This window comes from Xiphophorus couchianus, chromosome 22 (assembly GCF_001444195.1).
Source record: "Xiphophorus couchianus chromosome 22, X_couchianus-1.0, whole genome shotgun sequence".
Lineage (NCBI taxonomy): Eukaryota > Metazoa > Chordata > Actinopteri > Cyprinodontiformes > Poeciliidae > Xiphophorus > Xiphophorus couchianus.
Window position 1 is genome coordinate 10,450,191 of NC_040249.1, and position 26,987 is coordinate 10,477,177.

Here is a 26,987-nt window from a genome sequence, read left to right on the forward strand (position 1 = left end):
ATTAAATTGCACACAGGTGGATTCCGTTTAGTAGTTGCACTGGAATTTGTGTAGAGATTATATTAAAGGACATAGTAAATGTGCACAACCTTTTTATTTTTTTTTATTTTATTTGTTAAAAATGTTAACCATGTACCCCTTTTCCTTTACCTTCACAATTATGCCATTATTTTGTGTTGCTCTATGATTGAAAAAAGAAAACATTAGAATGAATTTAGGCTTGTAGAAACATGACGACAATGTGCAAAAACATTGTTGAGATTTGGGTGAGATCTCTGGAGGCAAGATCTCACCCAAAACTCCTGGATGAACAAACTGAGTGATGACAGCTTAGCTGTAAAGGAGGACCTCATGTGATACTAATGTTTTGTGTGCAAGATAATTAGTTTTAATTTCCACTGTGTTCAAATGAGGTGGTTTAGGTCAGCAAATGTTTTCTTAGCAATATAGTAAAAAGTTTTTATATTAGCATGCTTTAAGTTAAAATAACTTTCATTCTAAGAGCAAAAGGCATAAACATGGTAATGGCTTTCATATGTAATCACATCAATCCATTGTCTATACCTGCTTATCCTACGAGAAGGTAGCAGTGTGTGTGTGTGTGTTTGGTGGGGGGCGAGGAGGATGAGGATAGAGGTAGGGGGTGGTTTGGGTCTGATGATCATTGTATGAGGGGCGGGGTGCGCAAGAACCAGATTGCCAGTTCCAAACAGGGCGACAGAGAAACAAACAGAACAAATAACTGAGCACACAAGCACACTAATTAACCTGCCAGTAGTACCTGAAGAGAACCCATGCACGCACAACATGCAATCTTCATGAAGAAAGACCCCAGGGCCAGGACCTTCTTGCTGTGAGGCAACTCACACAATGCTATCATAAAAAACATATTTGAAAGCGCTGGTCAAAATTCATTGACACAGACAGCAACACTGGTTCAAAAAAAGTTCAAATCGTCACTATGTAACTTAAAATTGCTAAGTAATTTTATACATTCTTTACTGTGTACTGGTACGTTACTGTAAACTGTGAGTGGGTCTGATTTCTGGGATGGTAGCAACACCACAGATCAGAATTCTGGGCATGGAGCCAGTGAAACCTTACAGACAGAGTGAAAGATTGATCATCTGCCTTCGAGAGTTTGTGCTTGGCCAAAAAACAATGACCACTATATGATGACTCTATGAGACAGGAATACTTCCAGGCTGGCTACATGCTCCCTGCCTCACACCTCAGTGCTCATCATAGCATGGTAAATCCCACACATCTTTTTTATATAGAGGTCCAACTCTGGCCTCTGGTGCATCTCAAAATAATATCTGTTCCACTATTGACTGAAAATCAAGACTGCCATGAACAGCTTGAACCCTAGACGTGTTTGGATCTCTGCAAGTCATTTGGGACACAGAGAGAAAAGTTTAGTCCAGTGAACCTGTCACAGCCCCTATGCAGCACTGGAATCCTAAAAAAAGCACATCGGTGCCATCCAGACCAACCTATTATCTCTATGCAAAGAGGCCTAGCTCAGCATAAACGAGGCATAATTTCCTACTGAACAGCTTGCCTCCTCCTGGGGTCAGAAATAAAAGGGTGAAAGATGTCTGCAACATGTCCTCCAAATGCTGGGTAACATGCTGCAGCTAGGACATACACAAGGCAAAACAGAGCCGGAGCAAAAACAAAATAACTGCTGAAATGTTATAAATCTTTACGATATTCCAGTCATGTTTAATTACAGATTTAGAAAAGACTTCGTGGGTTTCACTTAAAAGAGCATAACATGAAATGGCAATAGCTAAAAAAGATCATGATGAAAAGGGCATAATTACCGTACTACTCAGAAACAATGCTCCAGATGTGAAAAATAAATGTTCAGAATTTAGCATCAGATTATGTGGAGGGAAAAAAAGATCTGGATTGCTTTAGAAAATGGGTGTTCAAAAATCTTGATCATTTATAATTCCGTGCACATACTTTCTTTATACCAATCAGATGGAGCCTAAAGACACAGACAGTGGTTGATTCTGATTTGCAGCGATAGTAAGGCACATATCAGGGGACAGAGCAGATGAGAGGATAGGTTTTTACTGATCACAAATTAATTTGCAATCATAGTGCTAAATCTAAATATATTGGGAAACCAGAATTAGAAAACAAAGATTTTATTAAAAATATTACTTATTAAAAATGTCAGTGGTGTGTCTTTTGCCAATAACCCTGACTTGATAAAGAGGACAAACATGTAATGCGAATTTGGGTGTCATCACTGGGAACATTTTGTTTAAGAGCTTTAGCAAAGCGAACCATTACTGCAGTAAAACTGGGTCGGTCTCTCCTTTGTTCAGTGGAAAAGAACTGCATGTGATTTCCTTCATCTGCATTAAATTAAAGTAAGGACTCCAATGGAGAGGTGAAAGCCAGGTTTCTTCTACTAAACACAACCTGTTTTCACAACCGATAACTCTTAGGTTGTCTTAAAGCTGATTTGAGCCAGCAGACTCTGAGACTGCTGGCTGTTTTGACACAAGTACTTCAAAAATCAGTCAGAGCATTAAAAATATGGTCATATTGTGTGTGCACACATGAAAGGGTATTCATGTTTTATTTTACCATCCACAGCCATCTGTTTTCATTATTCAGAGGAGGAAAGTGTTGTGGTTTGTGCAGGAATTGAGGTTACAGATCAGAAGGTTTTCTTTAAACGGGCAATGAAAAAGGCTCAAAGCATTTGAATTTTATTTCAGCATTTTTTGGACTGAAGATGTGAAGAGCGTGGTAAACACAAGGAAAATTGACAAGAAGCAAGCCAACATCAGTTGGAATAATAGAAAGTGCCACTGAGATGGAGAATGTTTTAAAATAAGTAAAAACATTTTTACTTTGTTCAATATAGAAATATGAATAAATATGGCTTTTCCTACTCTATAAATGCTGAAGCATTGACTGTGAAGCCAGCTTTGACTTTAAACATTTTAAATAACTTGTTACATGGAGTTTGCAACTCAATGCTGATGAAAGGTTACAGTGTCAAACTGACAATTGGTGTCATTTACAGCAACACCAAAGACGCAATATATGGTAAGCTATTACAGTTGAAGCAAGATATTTAAATACATTCTGTAAAATGGCACGGATACATTTCCCCCCTCACTGTCTGACATCAAATCAGATTAATGTTTTACTGTTTTAGTCATATTACCAGAATCTATTCGCTTAATGGAAGTATAATGCATCAGAAAAAAATCTTTAGTCCATTTTACTTTCATCAAAGTAAAAATTGTAAATGCCAGCTTTCAGAATCTGGTATGACTTAGCACAGTTGTTTTGTGCATCCTGCCACAAACTTTCACGATAGTTTGCTGGACTTCCGTCGCATTACATCTGACAGTACTGGTGCAATTATGTCAGATCTGTAGATTGGCTCGCTCACACACACCTTTCCAGAATTCCTAACTTTTTTTTTTATCTGGCTGAGATCAGGGCTTTGAGATAACCATGCCAAAATATTGATTCCAATGTCTCTCAAAGTCACTTTGTAACTATTTTGACAGTAAAATTAGGACGATTGTCTATTTGAAAGACTCATTTGCACACAGGTTTTTAGCTTTCTGACCGACATCTTGAGATGCCATTTCAATATTAATAAAATATGTTCTGTCTTCATCAGGCCATGCATTTGTGAAGCGCAGCAGTTCATCCAGCATCAAAACACTCCCCCAATATGGTGCAGCTATCACGAGGAGTGATAGAAAGAGTTTTAAGTTGTAAGCTTCTCCTACGTCCTCTAAATGTAACAACGGTCATTATGGCTAAAAGATTCAATTTTAGTCTTGAACAAACTTGTCTGAGGACTTTTCCACTGAAATTAAGTTCTTCTTGTTGCCCCAGAGCAAATTTGTAAACTGTAATTGGTTCTCAATGCTGCTTTTGAGTAAAGCTTTCTTCATGTGCGAGCAGTCTTTAAGTCCAGATAGGTTCGAGACTTGTTTCCCTGCTGATAGCATTCGTCTCCTATCAGATTCTTGATCTCAAGAACTGGAGTTCAACTGTGTAAAGTCTAAAAATTTAAAAATGCAGATAAGCCTAAAATTAGATAATAATTTGAGTGGGAAAGTTAGTAAAAGTAATAAGGCCATCCTCGAGCAAGTAACCATCTAAATATATTCTAACAGCTGGCAAACTGATGGGTTCCTCTGTGTGTTCACAACACTGCTCTGAGGTGGTGAAGTCAGAGGAAGGTACAAAGAGCAATGAAGAGTAAGAAAGTAGGGTGACAAGGTAAGTGGTGGCGTGCGTCACAGAATGACAGCTACTGACGCAAACTCGGACTGACAGAGAAAGTAAAGCCAGGTCGAGCTCTTGGGAGGTATTTAAAAGCCTTGCTGGTGACAAAGAGCACCACGGTCATAATTCATTTTGTCTGGAAAGAGTGGTTTATAGGACAGAATTTCATTGACATAGAGGACAGCAACCCTCCTCCTATAACACAGAAACACTGCCCCATGTCCTGGGTTGCTGTACACAGAGCAAGCTGCTGACTGTGCACTTTGGGGGCTGCTGAACTTCTCAACAAAAGCCCTGTTGTCTCAGTCTCTCTTGCTCCCTCTGCCTATCACCCGCCTCTGTCTCACTGGCAAAACCTTTTAGCGTGCAAAGAAATATAGCTACTCGCTGGGATAAAGACTCTTGGTGAGTCGTGGTAATAGCTTGGAGGAACAAAGCCTATGAGTCCTAAAAAGGGAAAAAGGAAGATCAGAAGTCCCAAAAATGAGAAAACAAGTCAAGAAAACAAAATAAGCAGACTAGACGACCAATATAAACTAGGGCATAATTAACTAAATAAATGAGATGTTGGTTTCAAAGTTTATGTACAAGTGCATTTGTAACCAGATCCCTGGAATCACCTTTTCCAAACGTCTTCCTATGAATATATGATGCTGCAACCATCATGTTGTTACAGTGAGGAGGGTGTGTTCAGAGTGATATATGCAGTGTCACTCTGATATCACGTTTAGCATGGAAGTAGGAAAAAAAAATCAATTTTGGTCTCATCAGACCAAAAGTTTACTGTGTCTCTGTTGTTGTGTCCTTGGACAAGACTCTTCACTCACCTTGCCTTTTGGCAGTGGTCAGAAGGGCCAATGGCACAATATAGCTGCCTCGTTTCTATCAATCTGTCATAGGGGAGCTGTAGCTACAATCCAGTAGCTTGCCATCATCAGCAATCGAGTGTGTACATGAATGGAAATAACAGATTTCTTGTAAAGCGTCTTTAATACTCTTCTTGCTTAGCCTGTCAATTTAGGTAGACAACTATGACCAAAATACACTGACGTTCATAGTTGTAAAGTTGCAAAATGTGAAAATGTGTTACCGCTCTATGGATATGAATATGTAGTGTGCAGAAATCAGTACACTAGCAAGGGAATGAATAGAGCCTAATTGCTGGTGTTTACATTTGTAAAAATGTATTTAGATAAATCTGAGAACATAGAGACTGCTTTCTCTTGTTGAAAAGCAGGGTCAATACACATCATTCATGCTCAATATTTAGCAGAAATCTTTTGCAACAGGAAAGCTGCAGTGTTTAGGTACACAAATGTAAAAACAGTGCCTAAATAATCCTCTACAGAAAACATGAAGCAGTTTGCCATCTTTGCCACTAATAATTTACAGCTTGTGGGCCCTAATCAGTGCGTATTAATGTGTGCACCTGCACCATTTTCCTTTGGCAGAACGACGTGTCTTTGGATGATTTTGTACATGCGTGTCTTTGGAGGCTTTGCTGGCATAGGCGGCAAAGTAGAGAACAAGAGCAGGCAGGCAGCATGAGACGAGGACATGCTGAGAGCAGGTTGCTATCAGCAAGACACATCACATTCAGAATACCTCTCCTCTTCTCTCACACCCTGCCTTGTTCACAGACACACAACCACTCTGAGGATTTCATCCCCAATGATCCCTTTCTACCAGCTTCTCTGCCTGAAGGTACACAACTTGTCTTCAGGCTCTTATAAGACAATGTTAAAACATTAATTTGATCACCCTCACCATTCTCTCAAAATGACAACAACAAAAAAAATCTAATTAATGAAGACCATAACTGTGAAAAGAGTAAGCCAGAAATGCAGCAACTAATACAGATGACTGCAAATGAATTAAAAAGCGTGTCTCGCAGAGAAAGTTTAATCCCAGAGTGAGGAGAGCTGGCTATAATCCTCTGTTGAATAACCACAGACTGACAAGTCAGACCCACTAGTTGTGCTTTCTTTCTCCAAATACAACACATGTCACCTCCAAGGCCTGGTGCTTTAGAATAAAAAGGTGTGTGCTAAAGGGAAGCCCAAATCCACACTGCTGAGTGTTATTCTCCAGCAGCAACACTCAATACAAGGAAGTAATAAAGCTTAAGGAAGCATTAGTGATCCTGTCAGCAAAGCGGCAAGAAACCAACTCAGCACAAGTTGCAAAGGTCTACTTTCAACCAATATACTAAGGCCAACTTTGCACCACTGAACAATAGATGTAGTACTCCCAGGATAAGGCTGCTATGTTATGATTTGAAGCACTGCCTGCAAGGTTGCTTTTTTCGTGTGAAACACTGTATGTGTCTTCATCTCCTCCAAATTTCTGGATCTTAAGGCTCATCCTGAATTCAAGCCTCCGGGCCATGATGCCAGTTGCGAGCGAGCCACTGACTGGCTTTAGTCACTGGGACAAAAGCAAAACTAGGCATGACTTTTACACTTGATTTCCCTTTGTCTCTGTGAAACAGCAACCAAAACCAGTGAAGTGAAGGCAGTAGCTGTGAAGAGAGGAAACAAATCAAATGGCCACACTGGCTCTTAGTCCTTCAAATAATACGCTCATTGATAGACTGAACAAGTGGGGTGGGTCAATGCTGATCTCGTTCAGATCCAACAATGGCTGACCAGGACTACTTTGTGTAATTCAGCACTGAAAAATCTGCTAAATACAAAGATCACATCTGGGGTCCATCAAGGCTCAATTTTCAAGCCATTCAGATCATAGAGTACTATAACTCTCTCCTAAGCATCAGAGGTGTAATGGTACAGGTAATCAGTGTATAACGTAGAGGCTTTTTAGTTCAGCATGCACATGAACCAAAAAAATACAGTGATGTTTTAAACCAGACCACATGCAGAATTGCCACAAAAAAAAACTCCTCCCCAGCCAGATCAGTACTGGGAACTTTTTGAAATGCCAGAAGGCAGCACTGCTTCAGCACTATAGCAATAGAAGCCTAAATCTACCGGAATAGGCCAGATGCCAGTTGAAGGCTGTACAAAAAGGCTCCAGAAACAATCAAGCATCTCGCAGCTGGGTATAAGATATAAGCAGAAAAGGAATTTATGATATCTCATCACTGGCTGGTATAGTTTATAGAAACATCTACAAACTAGAGATCCCTGGGTCACAGCAGCAATTATCCCCCAAGGTGGTGAAAAATTACCAAAAGAAGATCAGATGGGAGCTCAAGATGCAAAAGGAAAAAAGGTAATGGCCAACAAACCAGATTTTGTGATTATTGACATTATTTATCAATGTGGTCATTCCAAATGATGGAAACATCTGGAAAAAGTAACACGTAGAACTGTAGAAATACAGTTTCTCCAGTTTCTGAAGAAAAAAGCCCCCAGGCCCCATTCTAGGGGAGCCGAAGAGGCTCTTTGTAGGGGAAGAGCTAGAAAGAGCCTGGCTAATGACGGCAGCTGTAGTGCAGGTCATTGGAGCCCTCGGTGCAGTTACACCCACACTGGAAAAATGGCTGCAACAGATACCTGGAGAAACATCTGACATCTCAGTCTAGAACAGTACAGTTCAAGAAACACTGTGAAAATCCTGGGCCTCTGGTAGAAAACTGGAGCTTGTGATGAAGAACTATCCTCCCTACCCAGGAAACAGAGGCGAGAGAGAGATGGAGAGCTAGAGTTTTTGTTTTTCTTGACTGAACCCCAAATTAAAAAAAACTATACTTTCCTAAATTCCTAAAATTAGGAATTTACACACCAGACAAGAAGTTTGTTATGGTATTGGAATCAGACCCAAATATCAGATCACAGTAAAATTACAACATGCTTTCTAGTTTCAGTAATTTAGATCTTTAGATTATTGTAATAGTCTCCTTAAAGCTCTCGGTACAAGAAAAAAAGGTGTATATCATGAAAATTAATCCTTTCACACCTAATTAGAGCAATGGCTTAAGGTTTGCAAATTCTACATTTAAAAGGGTTATGGTTATTGATCTAAATGGTATTGGACTGCAGAACTTTAAGAGTTGCCTGTCAGGTCTGAACCATCTAAATCTTTTCGATCACCAGAGAATCATTCACTCACAGAAACAATCAGCTCAACAAGGAGAGGCTGATTTTAGCTTCTCGGCTTATCAGCTCTAGAACTATCAGAAAACCTGATATGTGGAGAAACTGCTGAATCCTTCAGACTGGGGCTAAAAACATTACAAAATATACTAGCTATCCCATTAAAGGGGACATATTGATCTATTAGTTAATTTTTTAGCATGTCTAAGCAATATTTGTGCTTAAATTTGAACTTTGCCGTTTATTTCTCAATGCTACTTTTTCTGTTATATCAAATCCATTTCTTGTTTTTTCATTTCTCTTAAACATATTGTGGACCTTGAATATTTATGGTCCCATACAGGTAAACCCTGCTTTCCAATAAGACAATTAAAAATATGAATGCACCATCATCACAGTTGTTCAGCAGTTTGGTCTGCAACAAATGCATGGGTAGGCTGCATGCACACAGTCATGTATAGGTTGATATGGACTTAACATGTCAGCAGCACATCTGTTGCCATGGAAACAACCCAGACTACATAATGTACAAACTATAATGCCAGCTCATGACAAACTAGCGTTTGTGGTGGATTATAGCAAACATCGTTTGCATCTAAACAAAGCTACAATGGGAGTGATGATCTCCACATCGGGATGTTTCTGTTTTGGCAATTTGCTGAAGTCCTGACTTTCTGCTGCACTCTACTGATTTTAAAAGTCAGTCAATGTTTTAGCAACACTTCCACACGAATATGTGCAGTAACATTCCCATGCTTCCAAAATCAAAAGATTTTTAGTAGTTTTGAGCTGATAGTAAAACCAAGCTTCACGTCTTGCACGTTTTCTTGCAGCAGACCACCCAGATTGCACTCATTGCAAGGTCTATGCCACGACTGGGATCGCTCATTTCTGGATTCAATCAGCAGGCTTTTTATGAGAAGTTGGGGTCTGGGCTCTTACCAGTGGAGTGGTCCACGGGTCCACCGCCGTTGTTGCTGAACAGGGCAATGTACAGGTCAGGGTATGCCTTCTCCAGGGCCACACACAGGTCGAGGAAATGGTCGCTCTCCTTGTTCATCAGCATCTTCAAAAGGTGATCGACTTTCTCGGCGCTGGACGAGCAGTTCTGGTCCAGTTCGAACCTGTCCAGTTGACTCAAAGTACCCGAGACTATCAGCAGCTCGATCACTCGGTCCGCATCTGTTATGGACTCCAGTAAGTTCTGGTGGCACTGGTCTAGCAACTCTTTGTGCTTTGGCTCCATTGCTATCTGCCGTAGTTCCGTAGCTTTCCCAGCTAACCCCAGACGGCCAAGTGGATGTTGGGATCCTCACTGATCAAAAGTACCGAACGATTACCGAACTGAACTTACCGCTGCTCGCAGAAGTTCGTCGGAACCACCACGGCATTAGGTTGCACGGGAAATCGATTTTTATAGCATATTGAAAAAGGCACAAGAAGCCATATTTGTTGCCCAAGGCTGTTGACTGCACTAAACAGCGATACATGTTTCCATCTTCCTAACGTGGAGCAGTTCCGGTCGTTTTTTGCTTCCCCCTCACGTACTCGTCAACTGAACGCATTTTCCTCTCCTTCCGGACCATTTCAGGCTCCTTTCGCCAACTCAACTGCTGGGAAAACTCACTTAACTCCGCCGCTGATCCTCAGTTACACTGTACCCTCCGCCATGTCTGAGCAACTCAGCAGCTGCTGCCCACTGTCAATCAACGCTCCGTACGTTTACCATAAAAGGTAAAGAGGGCGGCGTGCCACAGAAAAGACGCCCATTTCTTCAATGGGCGTACACGTTCCTCTAGGTATAAGTCTAAAACTCCAGATGGATGAACCGAGAACGGAGATGAATGTTATCCAGAAAAATTAAACGTGTGTTCGTTACATTAAAAACGAGTAATCCTCTACCATAATTTAACAAAAAACTTTTAACTGGCACCGTACAACAGTGATTCTCATTTCTTATAACTTCACCAAGCGCCACCATTTCACCATGTGTTTTAAAATTGTGGGACAGCGGAAATTGAACTTTTTCCAAATGTCCCTTTTGGCACATGTAATTGATAGAAGGACCTTATGTGTCACTCTGTGACAACTTCTTTAACTACTCAAAATGTCATATAAAACAGAAGTATTTGTACATCTAAACGGTCATATTAGGTCTGTTTAAATTAGAAAGCATCTATAGGTATGCAAAATGTTACATTTTACGTAAAATTTATCAGTCTGTAACCCAGCCACTATTAGAAAAGAGCACAAACAGAATAAAGTCAAACATCTTGATTAGGCATGGATCCATGGGAAATTTCTAATGTATGGTAAACTTGAGTAAAAATACCAGAGAAAAACACAATCTGTTGCTGCTAAAAGATTATATATATTATATATATATATTATTCATGTATGACTTTGATTTTGATAGAGACAGAATTAAACAAAGAATTGTTTAATTAAGACTTTGTTTAAAACAAAGTCTTAAAACCTTAAAAAGAAGTTTTAATACTTCTTCTTAAAACAAGAAGTATTAATTCTTGTTTTTCTTCTATACTTTATAAATTAAAAGTTGCAGTCAATATGTATGCTAGTTTGGCTATCTGCAGGGGGCTTCTTATACTTGTTGGCAATTGTATTCCTGAAACAAATATTCCTTACTAAGTGTGGCAGGTGGTCTCTCCTTTATCTTCCACACATCGACTATCAGTGTTTTTAACAAGACACAAGTCTACATACTAGGGATGATCTACCGGTACATGGAGTTAAACTTTTAGCATGACATTCTTTGTGTATGTTAAACAATGATGGAAATGACATTTCTTTGTCCATAAGGTCGTCCATGATTTCAGTCTGAGCCTCACAAAAGCAAATAATAAATAATCTGAAAGTAAAACTTATCAAAACACAAGCTTCATTCAGTATTGCAGCTGTCCTACTAAACAGTACATAATAATTGCATATTTATATTTTCAATCAGAAATACAGCAAGCACTTGCTCATGCTGAAAGTAACAATCCCAACAATGCTAAGTTGTTGGAGTCAGTTGGAGTTTACTACCATTAGGCACAAGAAGACTCATTTTCATTGTAATATTTTTACCTAAAATAACAATGAACACATGGGTTGCACAGTGGCACCATTGGTAGCACTGTTGCGTTGCAGCATGAAGGTCCTGGGCTCAAATTTCCGTTAGGTTTCTGCATGGAATTTGCTTGTTCTCCCTGTCCATGTGTGGGTTCTTTCCAGGTATTCCTCCCAATTTAATCATGAGTTATCCTGAACATAATGAAGCACTGACCTTTTTTTGTGTTTGAATGGGATATCATGAATTATTTATTTGCTTTTTGCCAAATTTTGATGGTAACTTTGGCATGATCGATGATCTTGCAAATTTGCAATCCAGCCCAGACATTTTATTTGAAGAAACACCGGAAGAAAAGGTCACATTTGAGCGTGTGAAATCTATTTGCAGTCAGTTGCCCTGTCACATTTCAATCCTAGAAAAATAGGGCTCTGTTTCCCTGAGGAGCTGCATGCTGCTCTAGCTGGGACGTGAATGCAGTTTAATTAAACTCAAGAGTCTCTATTTTCGGTCTGTAAATTTATCACATAAAGCCTGCATTTTGTTTATTGTGGCTAACATATTTGTGCATTTGTCCAGGGGGTTTCAGTCGTAGTTAGTGGTATAAATTACTGAAACAATAAAAAATTTAATCAAGAGAACTGCATCAAATCAGCTGTCTGACCACATTAAATATTTTATTTAGTGAAAAATGTCATTGCAATGATAAAAATTGGAGGATTTATTTATTCCTTGCATAATGCCGCTGCTGTAGTCACAGGCTTATGCACCTTCTGAGCTGCAGCCAATTTCATAGAGTGCTCTGTCTCCATGAAGGGATAAAATATAAGAAGGCTGCACATTGTTTATTAACAACCAAACCACATATGGGGATGACAAATGAAATGTGTCTTGTGCAACACAGTGTAATGACAATGGATGCGCCCTGCTTCCCAAACTGCAGCTGAACAGAGATTGTTGGCACAGGGGCAGGCGACTGCAGGCATACCTCTCAAACCGTGACCTTATTCATGCATGCAGTGAATCTCATTGTGACATCTGCAACTCGCTCCCCTCCTCCTCTCTCCTTCTCTTTGCCCTGATGGCTACATCGCTTGTGCAACCATGTGCCTTCCATTTGGATGAAAAATGAATTACATTTCATTCATATCAAAGGGAAGCAAGTCCCCTCTCTGACACACATTGGACAATTGTGTCTGTATCTCTTTTCTGAGGACCCTGATGTGAATGGAGGGTGGCCTGATGGTTCTTATCTCGAGGGTATGAATGTGTTTATTATTTAGACGACTAAAGTGGTGTTTCAAACTGTCTGACTATTCACTGAAATATTGTTTCAAAGATTTGTTTGTGAGTAATTCTAGAACAGTTGAGATAATAGCCTTATCTTTTGCTGAAGAGACTGTCAGCAAGTATATCCATCACTTATGGCCTTAAAGGAAAAAAAAAAATCCCTGCATTTTATAGATTTTTTTTTCATCGTAAGCTTGAGTAGAGATTCAGCTAAAGCTGTCAGAGCTAAGGATGGCAAAACAATTACTGCAGTGTTCGCTCATTTTTCACACTCTTTTACTCACTGCATCACAGGAATGTATCTGTTTTATTCAAATCCTGCCAGAAAGCAGAGCATGATGGAGCTTCCAATATGTTGAGTGTTCACAGCAAATAACAAAAAAGTAAGCTGTGAACAAAGGGGATGAGTTTATTTATGCCACTTGATTCAAGATAATAGAATATTTTACAGCGACCACCATTCAGTAAATCATGACACTTTTAATACAAAGTTGACATTATTCAAAATGTCTTCGTTATGATAACTTGTCATTAACCTAGACAAAAATGTCTTTGTTATGACAACTTGACATTAACCAAGAAATCATGATCTGACAAAAAGTTGTTATAAAAGTATTACTGATTAAACTTTAAAAATTATGTAGCTTTATGTTATTAAAGCTAAAGTTTAATCAGTAATACCTTTATAACAAATTTATGTCAGATCATGATTTCTTGGTTAATGTCAAGTTGTCATAACAAAGACATTTTGAATAATGTCAACTTTGTACTAAAAGTGTCATGATTTACCGAATGACACTTTATGACAACAGTCATAAATATTCATGAAGACTTACTCATGTTCATGACAGGTGTTATGTCATGTTTATGATGGTGTCATGACAGTCTTATTCACAACCTGTCAAATAAAGTGTTACCCTTTTCAAGTGATCCCTACCATTTTCTGTCAGATTCTGGTTCTGGACTCTGGCTAAACTGTTGCACAACCTTAATTTTCCACTCAGAAAGTAGTTTCAGGTTGTTGGAAACATTCCTCTGAGATTTTGGAACCATTCTCTCCTTACCACATAACTGCTGTTCATTGGGTAGTTTTTTCATTAGTGTGAATGCTGTAGGCATTTACACTCTTGAATTCCTCCACTTTTTTCCATACACTTTTCTCCACTTAACTACTTCTGCATACTTTATGCTATTCAACCATTCTGCTTTACCATATTCTGTTCATTCAGGACATTGCAGCTATGTCTTTTGGTATTGATATCTTCTATGATTTATGAAATATTTAGCTTTTTGTGATCATCTTCATTTTCCATCGAAATGAGTGGAAAATCCCATAATTTCTGAAAAATTCTGCTAAAAACCTTGCACTCTTTCACAGATAACTATCTACTCTTGGAAGGATGGCTACAATACAAAAACTGGTCTTCTGATCTTCTAGGTGGAAGGCACAATATTTGTCAAAGGCTAATTTAAATGATGGGCTGTGGACTACGCCAAATATTTATACGACAGGGTAACTTGGTGGACAAACTGTCAAACCTCTATTTCTGCCTGATTTCAAATTTCATAAATCCATAAATAAAGCCTGAGAACAACTGTGTGGAAAATGTTACTTTGTTCAAACTTTTAGGTGCAAAGCCAGGACGTTCTACTGAGACTTGAACTTAGAGCACTGGATCCAAAAACCAGGGTGTTAGCTATTACACTGTAGAACCCATACATGACAAAGTGATAGTTGGTTTGAAGGAGCCTTGATTTAAAAAATTGCCAGCCAGATCCCACAAGTGAAACCCTCTATTTGGCCTACAAACCCAGTTATAAACATGACTTAGGGAAAAACTCTTTTAAGTGTGCTGGAAAATTGTCATTGTTATTAATATTAAGTAATTATGTTGGTTAGTTAAGTGTTTTAACAGAGCGTTCTAACTTTTCTTTTGAGATTAGAGTGCGGAGAAAGTGTTAGTCTCTGATAAACAATTATCAAGTCACAGTTGTGGGTAACTGACCAACATTCTCCATTTCACAACAAACTGTCGGCACGTTGCCAAGTCTGTCTGAAACATGCCTTTTAATAGTTATTTGGTATGTGCCACTGATGTGAGATTACAAGTTAAACATATAGGCTGCTACAGTGTGCATCCGAAAACTTGTGCCTTTGAATAAGCAACGACAAGACTGGCTTTCTTCAATTAATTACCAAGACTCTTTCTCACCTATTTGATAAACTAAATTCCACTATACAGATGAGATTTCAACAATAACATACTGTTATTGTAGGTCAACACACTAGTACTAGCCTTGATGCTATTATTAGTATTTTAGCCTGTTTTAGTCATCAACTAATTGTAACTTTTACATGGGTTTCAGCACACTGCATGGGGTAATTTATTGTAGGTCAACTTGCACCTACAGTAAGGTGACCAATTTACTGCAGGTGCATCATTAGTAACATGTAGGATACTAATCAAAGTCTATGTGCTATGATTCATATTTCGGCTAGCTTTAGCTTTTTAGCTCACCTTATACGTTGTTGTGACCTTTCAGTATAGACTTGAAAGCAGTATTTTGCAGAGATTTCTAATAGTCTTTGGGTTGGATTTTTGCATTAACTGAAAGCTTTCACTCTTCTTCAATAATTTTTAAATATGCATTTTGTCAATTTCTGATATTCCTGCAAGTTTTCTGCAATTGAATTCACATTCTTCTCCAGTTCCCACAAAAAGTTTACAGCATTCACTCTGCATTTTCACAGGAAATGCAATTTTTTTTTTCTAGTTTCAAATTGTTACTTGTTAAGTCCAAAGGAACCCTTCTGGCAAAACAGCGATGCAATCTTTCTCGAAACACCCTCAGTAGCCTTCTAATTTTGAAATCCACCAAGCACTTTTTTTTCCAATTTATTTTACTGATGTGCTCTAAAACCACTCTTCCATGTTGGCTTTGTTCAATGTCCCAAAGCCTTTTACAGCTGCTATCAGTTCCACAAACCCCCTCCTGCCGATCCCCAACCCCACCTCACCATTATTGACTGTAGTGCAGAGTCTTCCTCCACACTTCTGTAGCCAGCCAAGCGCAGTGGCCAGTCTCTGCAGCCAGGTGTGTTGAACAGCATTTTAAGTGAAGTCAATCAGGGTTTCTTTAAAAGTCAAAAAAGTTCACTGAACAGCCACACAAGTTGGCTTCAGATAAGAAAGATGGACAAAATATTTGTTTGTATATGTTGAGCAAAATGTGAAGAATTTAACAACAACAAAAAACCCACTAGCTCCTGGCATTGATCTGAAAGCTTTCATCATTTAGCTGTACAGGCATTTTGTTGCCTGTACACATTTTAACCTTTGTTCACAATCAATGATCTAAAACACAACAAGGAATGATCCATATAAGGTCTGGAGAATGGAAAATTACATCTTGGGTGACACTGTAAAATTTTAAAATTACATCACTGCCCTCTGCTGGCAGGGAAATTCAACAGTGCACTGGTACTATCCAAGTAGCCATGGAAACACCTTGATAACTCAGGATTTAAAGAGTATTCAGACTTTAATTGTTTCGCATTTATCAGGATAAGTTTATCAAATCTCTAAAGCTCTTACTAGCTGACAGGTTGTCAGTTCGTACTTCTAGTTACGCATCCAGGTTTTCTGTTGCTCTGTTTATGCTTGCAAAGTTGTATTTATTGGTGTTTCTATTTTTCTGCACATTGGTGCTAAAAGGGTTGGGATTCTATATTTTAAAACTTTTTGTCATTTTGCAATTTAAGCTTCACTGTGGAATTTGATAAGTTTGATAAGTTTTGCAAATGCTATGTGTGACATCCCCCATGCAGATGCTTTTGCATATTTTGCATTAACAAAACAAACAGCACTGAGTTATTTTTTGAATTTGCAATTTATTAGTTGGCATGCCTAGTTTTACAGCAAACACTAACAGGCACACTGGCAACCCCCCTGAAATATCAGTTGCAAACACAACACAAATATAGTAAACAGTAATGTGTAATTGGAGACAAATCACATATTAGATTATACATTTCCCAACATGACCCTGTACTTTGGTACTTCAGCATTTCTTGAAATCAAAAAACAAGATGATTTATGTTTAAAATTTCTTTTGACATGTAATCATGATGACACACTTGTAATAAAAATCCTTAAAAATATATAGCAAATGTTTATATTTCAGATTTCAAAATATATACGTCATAGTAATAAACTATTTGAAAATCCTGAAAATATATGGCAAATTTAAAAAAAAGTCTACATAGAAAAATAAATTGTTACAGGTGCTGCTGTGTAAGTGTAGCGTTTAGAAGCATTGGCATGGTGAGCAGGTATGTCATTTTGGATATAATTCATACAGAAGAGGCAGGAACATGATATTCATAGAAACATCTTAACTTTGCAAATGCACCTGACTGCTCATGGTCTACTGCAGGCTGTGTCTCCTCTTCAATCATTGCCACCGCAGAGCTTAATCAGCAGCTTCCTGTAGTCTCCTGATGTGTCTCCCTGTTAATTAGAAGTATAGCAAATTAATGCTGATATGCATCTTGCAAAAGCATTGCATTTAAAAAAATAAATAAATACAATATTTCTGAATGAGGATAAGTACTTACATGGATGTGTGTGTACAGCGATTTTCCATAGTTCTTAACATATTCCTGACGGATATCCAGCATGTCAATCTCCGAACGGGACACCATAATCCGGATCAGGGTTCTGTCTTTAGTTCCAGCTCCCTACAAGAGTTCCATATTTACACATACTTAAATAAGTATTTGGACAAAATATACATACAGACATAACTCAATAAATTAGGATAGTATAAAAGTTTCAGTAATTCTAATTGAAAGGTGAAATTCATATTTAATTTTTAATGATTTGATTATTAATGTTTGCTGTACCTTCATGGACTTGTAAAGTCTCTCTGCGAAGTAGCCTGGTGTATTTTTAATGCACTTCACTGCAAACAGAAACATCAATTATTAGCAAAAAAACAAACAAAAATGCTCAACACAGCATACACAAAGAGAAAACCAGACTAAAACACATCACGCAAAACACAGCAAAAATAATTACTACGGGATAACTATAAGAAAAACAGATAAAGGAAAATAAGTGAAACAGCCTGGGGGAAACTATTTTTCTTTTAAAAACATGCATCTGATATGTTAATTTCTACAATGGAATATCTATCAAGATACAAGTGAAATGAAATGAAACAAACCAACAGCACCAGAACGTAAACACACGAGTGAATAAAATCCAAATAAAATGTGATATCAATATTCAAATTTAAATAAGTTACTGTACCATAAACCTTATAAAAGTTTGCAAAATACAAAAGAAAACAGATTATTAGCATTTCCCAACATTTTTAACATCAAAAGTAGGTCATGGGCTGTAAAATATTAAAGCTGGAATGAACACAATATTTGTGCAGCCATTTTAGCAGATAAATGTTCCATCAAACGTAATATGGTACACTTAAAAAAACAACATATCTAATTTATGGAAAAATACAGAAACATATTGTAGTTGCCAGAATTTTATTGTATTTGTACTGTAGTTGTCGGTATTTTACCGCAAGTTAGAGACGTCTTTCTCTCCCTTTTTTTTTTAAAGTGTAGTCTTCCATGATAATACGGGAGGGAAAAAGGGGATACTGCCTCCATACAGCACTGAAAGGGTGTCAGGAAAAACTCAAACCGGTGAGAATGCATTCTTCTTACCCACTGCCAACATGCCGCTCTCGAGGTCTCCAGACATCTCTCTGTTGATACTTTTCTCGATATCTCTGCCACACATCTTCTGGTATTCATAAAACACTACACACACAAAACACACACACTGAATCAGAAATATAGACATTAAAGTGGAGATTTGAAGGGATGTAAAACAAATGACATTTTTAATGTTATTTGGGTGTTTATGTCAGGACCCAATTCTAACTAAATTAGACACTCATTTGGCACTGGAATTCTTAAGTAATGCCATAAAGCATTTAATTATGTTTTTATAAGCCAATTATAAAATATATATTATTTTATTTTGGTTTTCCAAGCCTGAAGTTGTAAATTTTACCTTCCAATGTAGTCACATTTAAGAGAACCTCTACTCTAAAAGCAGAGAAATGGGCCGACAATAAATGTCCGACATCATGGGGCTGAGATTTTGACGGATAAATTGCATGTATTAACAGGCCTGGCTGACTGTTACATTACTTTGTGTCAGAGGTGAGAGTTTTAATCAGCCTTGATCCATTCAAAGTATGACTCAGCTGCGGAAGGGATGCCCTTAAAAGCTGCAGAGTAGCAGCTCTCAAAGTCTGCACTTCAGCACCTCTGCCCCACCAGTTTGAGAAGAGAGCTACTGTCCAGGGTTCTTTATGAATTTTAACAAAAGCATAGAACACATTTTCACAAGAAGACTGGGCAGCTTGTAAACATGGGAATAATGGCTCTCGAATGTCTTTTTATGTTTTTGAACGTTTACCTGGATTGTGTTTAAGGGACACAACAAATATTTTCTTGCAAAAGTACCAATATCTAGCAAACGTTTTCACATCTTGTCACATCACCACAAATTATAATGCCATTTATGGGCAGTTTGTGTGAAACATCAGTACAAGGTTATGCATTCAGTTATATTAACAAATGTAGAGAAAAAAAAAACTGTCTATCAGCTTTGCACACACCAACAGTTTTTTTCTTCCTTATTTTCTATTTAGAGAAAATATTTTCTCTTAAGAGAGAAAATAAGGAAAAAGTATTAGTATATGGAAAAGTGTGTTAACATCAATCTGGACCAATCTAAAACACTCGTATGCTTTGATCTAAATCTGAAGTCTTTTGCAGCTTTTCACTCTTTTCTTTTAGAATTGCCCCATATTTAGTTCCTATTTCCCCTCCCTGACCAGCTATGCTGGCCCTCCTGAAGAAAAACATACCCACACTATGCTGCCGCCTCAATCATGTCAAAGGGATGTGTGTTTAGGGTAATAGTATTTCTGCATGGTCTTCCACTTGTTTGCTCTGTCTCCTACATGGCTTGTCACGAACTCTAAACTTGTGGTATTCTTGTAAGCCAGTCTTCCTTAAATAATCAATCATAATTATGCATAAAAATATATTCAGGGATATGAGATGAAGAGGAGCTAAATGCATACAAACTCCACACTTCTCAGATTTTTGTCAAAAATGAAAATAAATCGTGTGCTTTTTCTTTATATTGATACATCACAGAAAATCCCAATAAAATACATGGACGTTTAAGTATGTTATGTGACAGAATAGTTTAACAAAAAGATATATTCTATTAGGTATTGTTTTTGTACCTGTTCGGAGATGTGGTTTGCTTCTTGCACACAAAATGGCATTGAATTTGGACTCATCTGTTCCAAGTTTGTTTTCTCCAGCAGCATACAGTGCCTGCAGCATAAAAAATGGCACATGTATGTAGAATCATGTGCAAATGGCAGTGCTGACCAATTGGAAAGGATTGATCCCAGCCTATTTTTTTCTAACCAAGAAACAAGTAGGAAGTAAATTGTAATCTGTTGGCAGTTTCATGCAGAGTACAAACAGTAATCCCCAACATGAGATCAGACTTCACCTGAGCATCTTGTTGAGCCAGACTGACATCAATATTCTCTCTTTCATCTCGATTACCCTGCAAGATACAAAACGGCAATACACTCATTAGATTTGACACGGTTAGGGCAACAGAGCAGCTGCAAAGTTACATAAGTCATTTACAACACAGCTGTACCTGAGCCAGAGAGATCAGGAGACGACAAAAGTGGCCTGAGGTATCGCTTTTAATGGCATCTTCCAGGGACTTCTTATAGCCTGAAAAGAAGAAATTAGACAATGAATACAATCAACCTGTAGCTATGGCAAGCAGATATGGTTCCTGACCCGATTCATATTTTTCCACCAAGACTGGAATATTTTGATGTTTCAATCATCTTTCAACATTTAATCATTCACTTTTCCCCGCTTCACAGATATCAATTATTGTGATTGTGCATATTGAACTGTATTATTAGAAAGCCGCATATTCACAGTCCTGACGTCTCTTACTTTCTTTGTAAATCCGGTTTATTTCTTTGATTTCAGCATTGGAGCGTGAGGACAAGATCTCTATCATGCAGGCTTCGTCAGTTCCAGCTCCCTGTGAGGAAGAACAGAGCAATAAATACACTTTTTTTTTCTTCCAGAACAGTTTCCAGCATTTGAGGGCAAATTAACTCAGTGGAATCATCATATATCTTTCTGAGCACTTACCTTCATAGCACTGTGGAGTTCAGAGGCGTCCAACTCAGCCGGGCTTTTCAGCATGGCCATGACCAGGTTCCTGAAGTCTCCAGAAAGCTCTGAATGCAGATCTTTAATCAGGTCCTGGAAGTGGAAAAGAATTTTAAATGACTCACAACCCTCACGAGCTGGAAGCTCTGTGGTCAAGTCAACCTTAAGGATATTGGATCTTCCCTCCACTTTACTAATAACACCAGCAGCAGATGTCTGTCTGTCGCTCATTTCAGTTGAATGGACTTGGAGCCATGTCTGTCACTATGTTTGTAAATGGTGTCAACTATTTTTAAAGGAGGCTATTCTAGAAAGCAGCCCTATAATAATAATAACCACAAACAGAAACATTACCTTCCCGTAGGACGTTTTGTAGGATCTGAGTAAAGGTACCCGCTGCTTAATGGAGCGACTGCCCAGCAGGTCGATTATGGCCTGCTCGTCAGTTCCTGCACAGACAAGTTGAAAATGTAATGCTAGGCTCAAATCAGACAGAAAAATGGGGCCTGATAACATTTTATATTCTAGTTTTACACACAATATAGCATTAATGCATTTTTTTTTACACACTAATCTGTATGTCAAAAATATTTAGATATTTATAGACAGAGGATTTTTCAGCAGAGGAAAAATAGCTTCCAAGTTCCACTACCAATGTTACTATCATTTACAGCAGGAATATCAACATAATCTCAGGTTTTATTTAATATTTCTGTACAGTGTGATTAGGGCATCAGCCTACAAAACTCACCAAAGCCCTTCATAGCTTTCCTAAGGACCTCCACATCTTTCAGCGGATCAGCTCCTGGGAAGTCTTTGATTGTTCCCCTGAATACTCCCTAATGTAAAAGTACAGAAATCAAGATTTGTATGTAAAAATGTTTGCATGCAACAGACAAATCAATTTCTTTTTCTTTTTTTTTGCATCCCTTACATTGCTGGATGGAGCGACCGGCATGGCTCCTCCTCCATAGGCTGGCATTGATGGATTTGGTGACGGGGCTCCTCCATAGCCAGGCATGGGTGGGTTGGGTGACGGTGCTTGGGGGTATCCGGACATCGTCTGTCCAGGCTGACCGGGATAGCCCATCCCAGGATACTGTTGTTGGGGCATGGTGCCTCCTGGCTGTGGGTACAGGCCACATGACTGTAGGTTAGGAAAGAGGGCACCGCTTTCACCCACATGGGGGGCAGGTGGGTACCCTCCCGGGGCAGGTGGGTACCCCCCCGGTACTTGGGGGAGCATGGATGAGTTTGGAGTAAATGCCCCCATGCCAGCAGAGATCTGGTTGGCCTGTGAAAGATTGGCATTTAAATTAATAATGTTATAACTAGTCTTGGTTTATTTATTGCAGAGAATGTGTAGCAGTTCACACCTTGTTTGCATCAGTAACAAATATCAGTGTCTTAAATTATGGATTAATCCCACAGAAGAGAAACTTAGGTTATTGTTTCTCCTGTTTTTTGTTGTTGGGGTATTAATTTATATGAGTTCTGGGCATCCAAAGTGTGATCATGCTAATTAAATACACTTTTTGCAGAAAATGAGAACCAAAACAGACAGAGATGATGAAAACAATGCAGGAAAGAGAAAAGAAGCATCAGATTAATGGGGAAATATGCATTAACGAGACTTTAGCACATGACTGATTTTCATGCAGTAGAACAAGAGGAAAGTTGGCAAAGAAAACTGCAATGCTGAGAACTTTAGGGAGTATACTTCTGGGGTAAAATAAATCTTACCGTTAAATGTAAGAGCATCAGTTTCCACTACAGGGTGTGCAACTCAGCCTAACTGCAATACTTAATGCAATAACCTGAATATGGTGCATTACAAGTTTATTTTAACAAATGTATGTTTAATTAACACTTGAGGGCTAAACTCACCATGCCTGCATTGTATCCAGGATTGGGATAGCTGCCAGGAGCAGTGGAGGGATATCCACCAGAGGGGCCGCCTCCCCACGTGCCTGCAACAAAAAGTAAACATGCAAATGTATTGTGGAGCAAAGTGCCCAATAAAGTTGAAGGACATCCTCCTCAGTGGATTTACAGCTGTTCTGTTTGTTTAATATCTTGATGTAAGAGTGCTGGACAGAGAATGGGAGCAGTATGTGAACTGTGGACAGCAGGATTTACCTCTCTTAGCAACAGCAGAGATGTTTGCTTTTGAGGGAAAAGCCAGACTAACAAAGGGTTTTGTCTCATGACTATTGTTGCCTGTAAACACAACTTAGCTTACAAATTCTGCCTGAAATGTCCCAAAACTTGAGCGCGATGTATTCTAGAAAATACACTTACTTCCTTTATTTAATATCCCTTTGCGATCAAAGTATATTTGAATTTGAATTTCTAAAGACATAGATAATACAATCTAATTCCTTCACATGTATACTGCCAGAGTTTTAAATTACTTTAATCTTTTAAGTTAGTAGACAGTTATAACAGTTCTATTAACCAATGTATTGTGGCTTGGTTATTTTATCCATAACTTAAAAAAAGGATGCCTTATGAGTAGACAGCTAGGGAAAATGAAACACTCCCAACAGGCTATAACAGAATTTAACTTCTACTTTACTAAAAGGATAAAGTATTTTTGAGCTGTTCTTATAATTGTAAGATGATTTTTTAAACGCAATTATGCAATCTTGTAATTCTGAAGTCAACCAACTAAAACAAAATTTTTTTTTTTTTCTTAAAATGTTTGCTTACCTGTGGGTAATGGTGATGGGTAGGCTCCAGCCTGAGGAGGATAGGAACCAGGCTGCGGAGGATAGGCACCGGGCTGCGGAGGGTAGCCTCCCGCTTGGGGAGGGTAGCCTCCCGCTTGGGGAGGGTAACCTCCTGCTTGGGGAGGGTAACCTCCTGGCTGAGGTGGGTAACCTCCTGCTTGGGGAGGGTAAAACCCAGGCTGCGGTGGGTATGTGCCAGCTGGAGGGGGGTATCCTGGGTAGCTCATTGCTTTAAACACAGAAATGAAAAGCTAATGAAATATGATGCCTTGCAAAGTGTGAAAACATTTCACATTTGTGACATTAAAACTTTGTATTTTAATGTGGGGGATTTTATGCGAACAATGTGGAGCATTATTGTCAAATTACAGGCATGACATGCATAGTTTTCATTTATTTTGCAATTAAGTTTAAAGAGTGCCACCCATGATTTGTATTTAATCCTTTAACCACCTTTTTCTCCAATCATTTCTGAAAGTCTTGGAAAATGTCTCTACTGGCTTAGCACATTTAGATAAAAAAAAAGAAACTTCCATCCCAGTCTTAAGTCTTTTGCAACCTCTGACCAGCTTCCACTACTCTGATGAAGAAAAGCCCCCTCCCAGCATGATGCTGCCACCATCGTGTTTCACATTGGAGTTGGTGTTGTCAAGGGAAGTGCAGTGCTAGGTTTTGCCGCACAGCATTTTCAATATAGGCCATAAAGTTTTATTTCGGTCTCATTTAACCAGAACATCTTCCACATACATGGCCAACTTTGGAATTCTTAATTCTGTTTGAAAATCTTCCACAAGAAGTAAATTTGTGGAGAAGTGGTCCTGTTGACAGACTCCTAAACCTGAGCTGTGGATTTCTACTGCTCCTCCAAGGTTCCTGTGGGCCTCTTGGTTGGTTCCCAGATTATCGGTCTTCTTGCTAGATGATGAATTGAGCTGTGTTCTGCTAGATGTTCAAGAAATTGTTTTCTAACCTAATCCCCAATATTACTTTAAACCTTTCCATAACTTTTACCATGACCAGTTTGCTGTGTGCCTTCATATTCATGATGATGTTTGTTCATTAATTTTATCTGACCAACCTTCACAGAACAGCTGTGTTGATACTGAGATTAAATGACATGGAGGTTGGACTTGATTTACTCACTTTGTTCTGAAGGCAATCTTATGCCCAGTTTATGTCTGGAAACAGCCATGTCTTTAGCCTAGAGGTGGGCCGATTGATCGGTTACTGATCATAATTGGCCAATTTCCGTGAAAAAGTATAGGATTGGTGATCACCAATCACTGTCTTTTGTTGCCGATCATAAATTGGTTTACCAGGAAGTGACTGAAGAACACTTATTGTTATGTAGCATTCAAGTCATTTTAAATACAAGGAGGTAGTAACAAGTAACTGGAAATATCTTTCTCCCCAATTGGTTTTATTTATAGAGTACATATACATGTACATATGTACTATGCATGCACCGGTGAAGAGTTTGACTCTATATGCTGGCAGCTGGAGTGAAAATATTCGAGTAAAGAGGAAAGAGAAAGTTTAATTTTAGTTGCATTTGGTAAGAGAAGTTTGTGCTCCACTGGACTAAATTGTTCCATGGTAAAACTGACCTCATTGTAGACGGTCTTCAGCTTTGCATTCCCAGTAAAAAAAAAAAGTAGTTTGAATAACCCCACAAAGCAAATAAGATATTCAGTTAAATAAACACACTTAAACCAGATGACATAAAGCTGATAACAGCCTCTACTGTTCCTCCTTGGCTTTCAAGGATAGTAACTTTTGAAGTGTATTTATAGCTTCTACAAATATTAAATTACTTTCCAAACTCCAGTTGGTGGCTTTCAAGTTACACAGCTAATATTTACTGCTGTTTAAATGTTTTATCGAAAGAGTACAGGCATACAGTTTGCAGACACAAACTCTTCAAGTTCAAACAGATCTAATATATCCTGCAAGTTGTCAATAGAACAAGCCTCGGGCCTTTACAACCTTTCTACTGTGGCGGAGACAAGCTAGCAGATTCACTTTAATCTACCTACCCTCTTCGGCTACATAGCCATGTTCTAAGTATCTATGTAAATTTGCCAACTCTAAAACAAAGAACCACTGTAGTCTTAGCATGAAAGAGGTGCTGCATAAAGCTGAAGCTATGGCAACTACGTGGCTTGGCTAAAGGAAGTAACACAGGCTAACTAACAACGTCAAGAATGCAGGAGTAGTAGTACACTAAGCAGAGAGTCGACACACAAACAGATTTACTCTCCATAAAGCGTAATACTGAGTACCATTAGTTCTGATATTATATTTGAATTAACTTAGCAAGTACTTACTTTGTGTCCGTTTCTCTTCTCTTCCTGGAGTGAGAATGTCTGCTGGGGTGAAGCAGTGTGTCAAACCTTAATGGGTGGGACTCAAATTTTCCATGTAGGGGAGCCGCCCATCCCTGCAATGACGTAGCTTTGACACGCCAACTAACAGCGTGAAACCAAGCAACAGTGACATCGGGGGGACATCATGACGTACTCTGTTGTTGCGCTATGTCCACTTTTTTACAGGATCCATGCCCAAGGTATAGACCACCTGAGTATATTGGAGTATGTTGGCCACATGGATTTTCCGCCCTTCAGACAAAAATAATCCATTGTTACACAGATCAGGTGATTCGTCTAAATGTAATAAAAGATGTCACCATGCTATTTTTAGTCAACACCGTTGGAAAATGTGCACAACAAGCCAAACGTGTTCCTGCTCAAATGTACATAAGTATGAGTAATGACAGATACATGTAGACAATATGAGAAAGAAGTCTTGGGGTTTTTGCTATTTAAGGCTTTAAGCCTCACTCTGTCCCATTCTTGGCTGGGAAAATATATGTTATCTTTTTTTTTTTTTTACATTAATCTAATAGCTCATCTAAGATAAATAATTAACTGAGTTCTACTTTATTGACATGTTTCGTAACGTCTTTCCTCATGGCTGTGGCTCATTGAGGAAGAGTGTTAGGATAAGGAGTAGTGCTACAAGCCTTATGGTAAATTTGATGTATTCTTTTGATTGGGCTTAGATGTACTAAGTGGAAAAGACTTATGTTTGCGTAAATATTATTGGTTCCATTTATTGTTTTTGATTCAAATTATTGTAAATATTGTTTCCTTGTTTTATGATCGCTCCCTTTCTTAGTTCCTTCCTGAGGTTCACTGAAGGTAGTCTGGGTACAAAAGGCAGCTAGAAGTTGTCAGTGTGTG

At 38.5% G+C, this 26,987-nt stretch overlaps 2 protein-coding genes across 4 annotated transcripts in view; both read right to left on the reverse strand.

Annotated features, from left to right (window-relative positions):
- Positions 1 to 10,040, reverse strand: part of dlg5a (discs, large homolog 5a (Drosophila)) — a 43,585-nt gene extending 33,545 nt beyond the window's left edge. For all 3 annotated transcript variants that reach the window (XM_028006460.1, XM_028006459.1, XM_028006458.1), the window contains exon 1: positions 9,285 to 10,040. In XM_028006460.1, coding sequence (XP_027862261.1) covers positions 9,285 to 9,588 — 304 coding nt within the window. In that variant the 5' untranslated portion in view covers positions 9,589 to 10,040. The remainder of the gene's footprint in view (positions 1 to 9,284) is intronic.
- A 6,534-nt stretch (positions 10,041 to 16,574) lies between these two features.
- On the reverse strand, positions 16,575 to 26,222 carry anxa11a (annexin A11a). Its single transcript, XM_028007538.1, has 15 exons — positions 26,073 to 26,222; positions 23,726 to 23,974; positions 22,901 to 22,983; positions 21,948 to 22,139; positions 21,765 to 21,852; positions 21,368 to 21,462; positions 20,993 to 21,106; positions 20,789 to 20,879; positions 20,475 to 20,554; positions 20,319 to 20,375; positions 20,041 to 20,134; positions 18,437 to 18,532; positions 17,609 to 17,667; positions 17,321 to 17,443; positions 16,575 to 17,213 (listed from the first exon to the last, which is right to left on the reverse strand). Exons 2-15 carry the CDS (start codon positions 23,970 to 23,972, stop codon positions 17,154 to 17,156), a joined length of 1,479 nt encoding a protein of 492 aa, XP_027863339.1. The 5' UTR covers positions 23,973 to 23,974; positions 26,073 to 26,222; the 3' UTR covers positions 16,575 to 17,153.
- Positions 26,223 to 26,987: the final 765 nt, after the last annotated feature.

Coding starts and splice junctions, on each gene's coding strand:
- anxa11a (XM_028007538.1), bottom strand. CDS start 23,972: ATGAGCTACCCAGGATACCCCCCTCCAGCTGGCACATACCCACCGCAG. Junction 20,376..20,474: donor TCCTGATCTCTCTGGCTCAG/GTACAGCTGTGT, acceptor TGTATCTTGCAG/GGTAATCGAGATGAAAGAGA. Junction 17,668..18,436: donor GAGCGGCATGTTGGCAGTGG/GTAAGAAGAATG, acceptor TTCTGTTTGCAG/TGAAGTGCATTAAAAATACA.